The 7,978-nt window shown below is 33.0% G+C and overlaps 1 protein-coding gene and 1 non-coding gene across 2 annotated transcripts; both read right to left on the reverse strand.

The window, feature by feature from the left end:
- Positions 1–491: 491 nt before the first annotated feature.
- On the reverse strand, positions 492–565 carry TRNAI-AAU (transfer RNA isoleucine (anticodon AAU)). The gene has a single exon. It is a non-coding gene; the product is annotated as a tRNA-Ile (tRNA).
- Positions 566–3,789: 3,224 nt separating this feature from the next.
- LOC118058630 (cold-regulated 413 plasma membrane protein 1) lies at positions 3,790–5,376 on the reverse strand. The gene is made up of 4 exons (XM_035071349.2): positions 5,118–5,376; positions 4,495–4,602; positions 4,345–4,415; positions 3,790–4,209 (listed from the first exon to the last, which is right to left on the reverse strand). The coding sequence occupies exons 1-4, from the start codon at positions 5,270–5,272 to the stop codon at positions 3,956–3,958; spliced, it is 588 nt and encodes a 195-aa protein (XP_034927240.1). The 5' UTR covers positions 5,273–5,376; the 3' UTR covers positions 3,790–3,955.
- Positions 5,377–7,978: the final 2,602 nt, after the last annotated feature.

Raw genomic sequence — 7,978 nt, forward strand, 5'->3', positions numbered from 1 at the left:
AGTGATGGAAAACCATCAGCAGAGCCTGTTTATAAAACCATTTATGCCAAAGATGGCGTCATGGATTTGCCTGCTGGATTAGAGTCTCCTTGGCAGTAGTTCTTGGGGTATAAAATTGATCCCTTCTGCAAAGAGAGGTGCTGTCTCGTTAAAAGTACAGGTTGAAATGTTTTTCATGCATTGCATTCTCAGGCTCAGATCGAATGTTTTGCTGGCGTTTCTCAGGCGCACACCTTGCGAGCTCGAAGTGATCATTTTTAGGCAACGAATTAGCTTTATAATTCACATTTGCGTCGTTGGGTGTTTAGAACTGTGATGTTATAATTTCAATTCTATGGTGACAGAGACAACGCTCGAAATCGTAAAAGGCTAAAAAATCATGCATGATTTGTTAAACTATCCCCTTACGAATCGCCTTTGACTTCAGGTAAAGGGCTTAGTTTGAATAAATTTGAAAAGTAGAGGGACGAAAGTGATTATAAAATATAAATTGGCCCATGCAGGTTTCGAACCTGCGACCTTCGCGTTATTAGCACGACGCTCTAACCAACTGAGCTAATAGGCCGTTTGTTGATTAGTGTTATGTTTCATATTATTAATAATATGAAACTGAAATTGTCTTAAAAGACTCCATCCTTCTAAATTCCAAGAATATAAATAGGCAAACATTTTGAATTTGAGTTCTTGGCTCTGAGCCTCTATTCAATTCTAGAATGACCTGTTGAAATCTCACTTATAAACGTTTTTTGCCAAATAAAGGGCCTGATGCTATGAAGTTGATCAACCATGCTGAAGTTTCTTTAGCCTGTGTCCAAGAGAGCAAGCTCTCTTCAGTAAGTTCTCATTCTATCCGAACTGAGAATTAATGTTCTTATATCTCACAGCGGAATATTGATCGTCTTCAGAATTTTAGTAAATTACATATAATGTGTTGTTAATTTGATTCACACAATGGCTGCTCTTTTTGCAGATTTTATCTTGCCTTCCATGGTGCTCTTCACATTTAAAAAGTAGGTCCATAGACTCCTAAAAGCTCCTCTTTTTGAAAAGTTTTGAGAGGATACTCCAGAGTGACGATTGTCAGCTATTGTCAACTTTGGAAACATTTCTGACATGTAAAAGAAGGAAGCTGAAGAACTGGGAGTATCTTGCTTTTCATGGAAAGAATTTCCTCAGTTGTTATGATGTTTACATGGGCTTCTCCTCTTTCATAATTGATCATTTTACTCTTTACGTTAAATTAATCCTTCATGTTTTGGTAGTCATTCAAGTTGCGTTCTTAAGAGTTTTGCACCACTGCCCAAATTTTCACAGGGGAGTTTGGATTGTGAATTACCTCCAAAAAAGAAGACTGATGTCTGCACAATAATGTACAGTAGTGGAACAACAGGAGAGCCAAAAGGTGTTATCGTAGCCAACGGGGCTCTCATGGCAGAAGTATTGTCCGTGGACCAGATGACTTTTTTTCTTACAGACAGAGTGGTGAACAACTAAACACAAATTATGTTTTCAAATCATTTCTGACTTCCCCCCTCAAGTTAGGAATTTGATATTTCTCCAATTCTCTCCTAGGAAACAGACTAGTTTCCATCTTCGGGCAAAATGCCTTGATTTTGTGTGTTTATAGTTTAGAAATGATCTAAGTTTGAGTTTTCTGTGTTTATAGGCAGCAGAAGAAGATTCATACTTCTCTTTCCTACCCCTGGCCCATGTATGTGGTCAAATAATTGAGAACTGTTGCATCTACAAAGGTGCTTCCATAGGATTTTGGCGAGGGGTAAGATCAATAATGAAATTTTGCAATGATTACTTACCTTCTGTTTTTATTTATGTTTCCATTTGCTCTTTAACCTAGTCACCTTTGAATTGTATGTACTGAGGTTTTTCCTTGCATTCTGTCTTTTATAGGATGTAAGAAACTTGATGGAGGACGTTCAAGAATTGAAGCAAAGCATATTTTGTGGGGTTCCTAGAGTTTACAATCGTATATATACTGGTATCCTTATTATAACTGGATATTCTACTAATGATATATTAAAGGTGTTGCAAATAAACTAGAATTCGACTCTGAAAATAGAGAAATTAATTTCTCGATTGATAGTTGACTAGTTAGAATAAGTTGAATTGATCGATTGATTCAGAAAGATCGACCAGTTTAATCAATAGCATATAGTTCTAGTTCAGATTAAGATTTTCTTGAAGCACAAAAACAAAAGAATAGCTAAGAGAGTATTGAGAAAAACACTTAATAAAAATATATCTACCTCTCAATCTTTTTTTTGTTCTTAAGTTTTTAACTTGGCATTACTATTTTTTATCTTCTACCACACTTATCCTTCTTCAAACAAATGACATCAAAGCTTAGGTTTGATCATTTGACATAGTAATCCAAATCTCTCACTTCAATGTCTTAGGTTGACAAAGAACAACTATGAAACTTAATATATTCGAGTAAAAGTCTGGCTAAGTTTTCAAGATGTATAGGAGACAATTGAAAAAGGCTTCGAGGAGCCAATAAATGAAGCAAAATTGATTTCAACCCAAAAAAAAGTCGTGCAAAAGACATGAAGAAATGATCAACAAGCATTAACAATCATCTAACAATGTGAGAAACATAGTAGCTGTTAATGCAACCACTGCCAAGCAATCATGATTAGTTTTGCAAGAATCAAATCAAAGAGTTGACAATGTGAGAAAAATACATTTACAAAAACTATATAGTGATTTTGAAAAGTTATATATACTTGAATCGAAGATATTTCATAATACTTTACAAGAAAAAAATCTATTATATGGTGGTCACAATAGAGAATTCGCAAAATATAGATGTTCTTTCAATTCAAGATCTTATGGAAAAATTACAAGTTCGGGAGAAAAGAGTTAATGAAATTCAAGAGGATATGGGTGCACATGAATTCTTTTCAAAGTGAGATAGGTCTGAATATTTCTAAAAGATGACGTGGATAAAGCAAATAAAAAGAAGGAAAAGGCAGATTTAAAAGAAGAGCTCGAGGTAGCCTCAACAGATCAACTGGTTAACCACATGAAGCAAACCAATAACTTAGTTTCTCAATTTTTTTTCTCCTCCTCCCTTCTACTTGTCTCCCCTCAATTTCAGATTTCTCTTATTTTTTGTGTTTGTATCCTCTTATTATACTTAAGCCATTTGTTTAATTATCTGATACTCCTTATTGGTCTAAGCCTCCAATCTTTTCCTGTTAATTATTTCTCTTTTAATTTTTTCTCAAAACAACACATTTTTTTCAGTTTCATTCTCTTAGGGTCGTTTAATTTTTCGTGGGACAATGTGGTGAATATCTTTACCACAGAATCTTGGTAAAGCATTCATTAGTCCATCGGTGACTCTTAATGGATGTAAGAATAGTTAAGAATCAGAAAACACAAACTGATCTAAAAAAGATTGAACTGCTCATCACGCAGGTGTCTGAACTTGAAGACTGCATTGCAGATTCTACCTCTGTAGCTTCCTGATCCCCTCTGGAAATGAAAACACTCACAACATCAGTAACCTTTGATTTTGTTGTTATCCATTGAACCTCTGTTCAAAACTGTGATCTCCACTCATAGGAAAGGTCTCGGTACCCCAATCCTCTAATGAAGGTTGGGAAGCTGGGGGTGAACATGTTTTCGTTCTCATAAAACCATCTCCGGAGGCTATTTAGAATAACATGATCACCATAACATGGCCCATATTACATTAACAACAACTCCGAATGTGGGGGACACAACATATAATTTGTTTTGTTACAGGTTAGAACAACACAAGAATCCTTCAAAGTTTGTCCATTAAACAGAGTGTTTGTCCATCAAACAGATAATACATCAAACACAGCGAATTTTAACGTCTCAACAAACTGATAATACAACAAAACAACCATAAATCAAGAAAGCTGCTGGCATGGATACAATGAGCATCTGCTGAGGTACTCTGTGCTCAAAGGATATCAAGCACAATTGCCCAGGCAGGATAAACAAACAGAAGTATTATGCCAACAATGTTGGATATGCCATTTGCTTTTGTGAAGGAGTTTCTAAACCCGCCACATGCCCGGATGTGTTCTTGGAGCAAATAACATCCAATGGCTAAACATATGACCAAACCAATCCAATCATTCCTTATCGTGTTCGCAAACAAACTGGGAGCCACCGCTATTAGAAGAATCAAAGCACTAGGCAATTCAAGCCAATCTGCAATAAGAGACATAATTAGTTGTCTTGCATAGATTGCCGAGAAAGTTGATGATCCTTTTGTCTAAACGCATGTAAAATGGCAACGGCAAATCGTAATGGCCAGGAAAATTAATGAAGAAAGCAGCTTCATACCTGGGAAATGTTTTGGGAAGAAAAGACGCAATATAAGAGCAACGAAAGCAATCCATTTTCCAACCTCTCCCCTGCACAAAGAAACAAATCAATAATGACAAAAATGGGGTGGGGAAGCCATAAAATGCTGGTCAAAGAGTGTAAACTGACCTGAGCACGTTGAACAATATTGAAGGAAGAGTAAAGAAAATGTAGGGGATTAAGAGTCCAGTAAGCATGTTCGTTTTCCAGTTCGTTCGATCCAAGATCAATAGATAACTGCAGCGAGCACAATTCAAGTTATATTAATCCAGTAGCAAAGTAAAAGAGACGAAGTGGGCTAGAAAAACGAAGTATAAGATGGTTAACTAGCAGCAAGATTGAAGAAAAACTAATCATCTACATAGCACTCATTGCTGAACTGATCATGTTCTTCAAAGATTTTGACAGAGCAACTGCTAGAAACCCAGGTAGTTATCGCACAATAACTTGATCTTTGCAGTTTCCAATTATCAACAATTGTTTTTAGACACAAGCAAATTGACACCATACCCACCTATACATAATGAGTTAAGAAGCAGCACCTACTTCATTGTAAGGCTTAAGATAGGCTGATTCACACAGATATCAACAATAATTCTTGAGCCTAAGCAATCAAATTCAGGCTAACATGTTCACCTTTAAATTTGAAACAACAAAAGTCTTAATTTGCCACTAAATCAGTAAGATCGATGCAACAACAGCAATGTTAAATAAAGAAGAGAGAGAAGGATCAAACTTCAAAGCACGCTTACATTGCAGCAAAAGAAGCGATCCATTCAAGAAAAGTGGTACCAAATCCTAATCCGCCAAGCTTGATAGCATGATTAGCTAGCTTCTTAGCAGCATTAGCAAAGTCTTGAAAATCAGAAGTAATCAATCCACTTGCCATTTCTTGATCCCTCCTCATCGCCAAGTAACCTTTCTTTTCCCTCCGTTGCTCTCTCTCTTTGCCCTTCTCCTCTTCTTATATCTCTTGGCTATCAATTTCTTCATGTAAGAACTGGCAAAAGACAAATCATTTGATTGTCTGTTTGTGGCCAGAAAACGTTGCCTTTTTTATGGCAAGTGGATATCCAGATATTTCTAGGGTCTTTAACTACACAACAGGTGCTCTGATGCCAGTTGTCCTCCAACTGATGGTCTGGTGTTCGGTTGAAATAAAACGTTAATTTTGGATGAATGTAAATAAATGATATTTTATATTAAAAAATTATTTTATCTCATCTACAAAGTAACTAGAAAACAAAACATATAATGAACTGCTTAAAAAAACATTTAAATTCATGCTAAGATGTAATATGGATGGAGATAGAATTAATTATTAATTGAAAATATCCATGTGTACGTGTGCATGCTAACCTAGATTTGGTTTAGATAAGGCATTTACTTAACATCGTGATTGTCGGCTTGATTACTATCCAAATCTCAAAGATGAAATTTATTTTTTTTATTACACCGACAGTTGTTTATAATAAATAAAATATGGAATGTAAACAACAAAAACAACAAATAAATATATCTAGCTATTTGACTCATGCTTTTTCTTGAGTTAGATAATTAATTTCTTTACAAAAAGAATAAATATACAAGCTATTTAAACGTTATTTTTTCTTAATAAAACTATAATTATAAATTAAAAAATTTATACATGTATTTAATTAAATATGTAAAAATTTATATATGTAAATAAATAAAAAGAAATGTTAACACTTCTATTCGACTCGCCTTGCTGGGGGTTGAATAATTTTTTTTTTTAACACAAATGAATGAATGTTTAGGTTTTATTAACATATCAAATAAAAAATATAATTATGAATTAAAAAGTTAGTTACATGTAATAAAATAAAGTAAAGATTATAAGTATTAATAAAAAAATGTAAAATCTCGACATAATTTTTAACATAATGAAAAAATAGGACAATGTTGTAATTGTTTACAGTTAAACACCTTTTTATTTTTAGTTTTGTATAATAGATCTTCAACAAAAAAAATATTAAGAAAAAATTACAAAAAAAAATAAAAATAAAAACAAAAAACAAAAAAATTATCCGCGTCTAGGCCCAGGAATGGCACCTGAGCCGAAGCTTAAGAGATGTTGGGCAAAGGCTACACACTCGAGCTCACAAGGCGTTAAGCACACCCAATGTCTAGGCTCAAACTACAACACTATGCTGGGGCTCAAGCACCATATTGAGCCTACGAGAAACTCAGCATTTAGGTTCAAGCACCATGTCCGAGCCAATAAAAATGTTGGGTATGAGCTCATAACTAGAAAATGATCATAATTTAAGTTTAAATTATGTTTCCAAAACTCATTTAGGAATTAAGTTGTAAAAATGTACTTGCCCAACTAAAAATATTTTTTAAAATAATATCAATAAATTTTGTTCCTGAGAATTTTCACAAACTAAGTATGAAATAATTATTTATAAACCATTTAATTTTATTTATCTTTACTCAAGAAGTAAGAGTTTTTTTAAGCTTGCTAGTTGCAAGAGAAAGAAACTTAATTTGGAATTCTTTCGAAGCGTGTGAGAGAGAAAGAACATAATTTAGGGTTTTTCGAGAAAAAATAGAAGAAAAGCAAAATTATCCTTCCAACAATAATTTCATTATACAAAAGAACAAGTGTGTGTCAGTGTCATGTTTTATTTTTATTTTTATTTTTCAATTATGACTAATATACTCAAAGAGTGGACAAATAAAGAAACCCTAATCTTGTGGCTTATGCCCTTTTGGGCTCCACATCTTGCTTTATCTGATTTATTTTTTTCATGGTATAAATTAGAAAACAAAAAAACAAAAGATGACAAAACAAAAGGGTATTGTGGGCAACCAATCACTGCAGCGGTTTGGTATTTCTTTTTACGTCGGCTGGCATGTCGGCTGCTGTCATCACTATTCATTGACATCATGATGGCAACCAATCACTACAGCGGTTTGGTATTTCTTTTCGCGTCGGCTGGCATGCAGATGATTTTTAAAATATTATTTTTTATTTTAAAATATATTTTTTTTATTTTTTAAATTTTATTTTTTAACTTTATTATATATCCAAAAAAATCTAAAAATACTAAAAAACTTATTTTTAGAAAAAAAAGAAAATTAAAAAATATTTTTTTAAAAAAATATTTTAAAAAAAAAAAACATGATTCAAATTAATTAAACAAGTTACAACTGTTAAAATTGATTCAAATTAATTAACTTGTATCTTTAACTATTGTATGTACCACAATTTATTTTTTTTCTCACAAACCTGCTAAAAATGGTGTTTAGAATTCCTTTTAAATAAATCGATTTTTTTATTTTAAATTATTTTTTAAAATTTTAAAATTATTTTGATAGTATTAAAAATAAATTTAAAAAATTAAAAATTAAAAAAAAAAAATATATATATATATATATATATATATATATATATATATATATATATATTCTGTCGCTGTCATGAACAACCCCAGAAGTCAGTACCTCAGACGTGCTCTGCCAATCCTATCCGATTAGGATGCATAAATCCATATGCTGGACATAAGAGTCTTTTCGTAGATCGTTTCAATGCACGTGTCACCTCAAGAGACAGAGAGAAATGATGCAAATATCTTCTTGATGACAT

Source organism: Populus alba, chromosome 4, assembly GCF_005239225.2.
Source record: "Populus alba chromosome 4, ASM523922v2, whole genome shotgun sequence".
Taxonomy (NCBI): Eukaryota; Viridiplantae; Streptophyta; class Magnoliopsida; order Malpighiales; family Salicaceae; genus Populus; species Populus alba.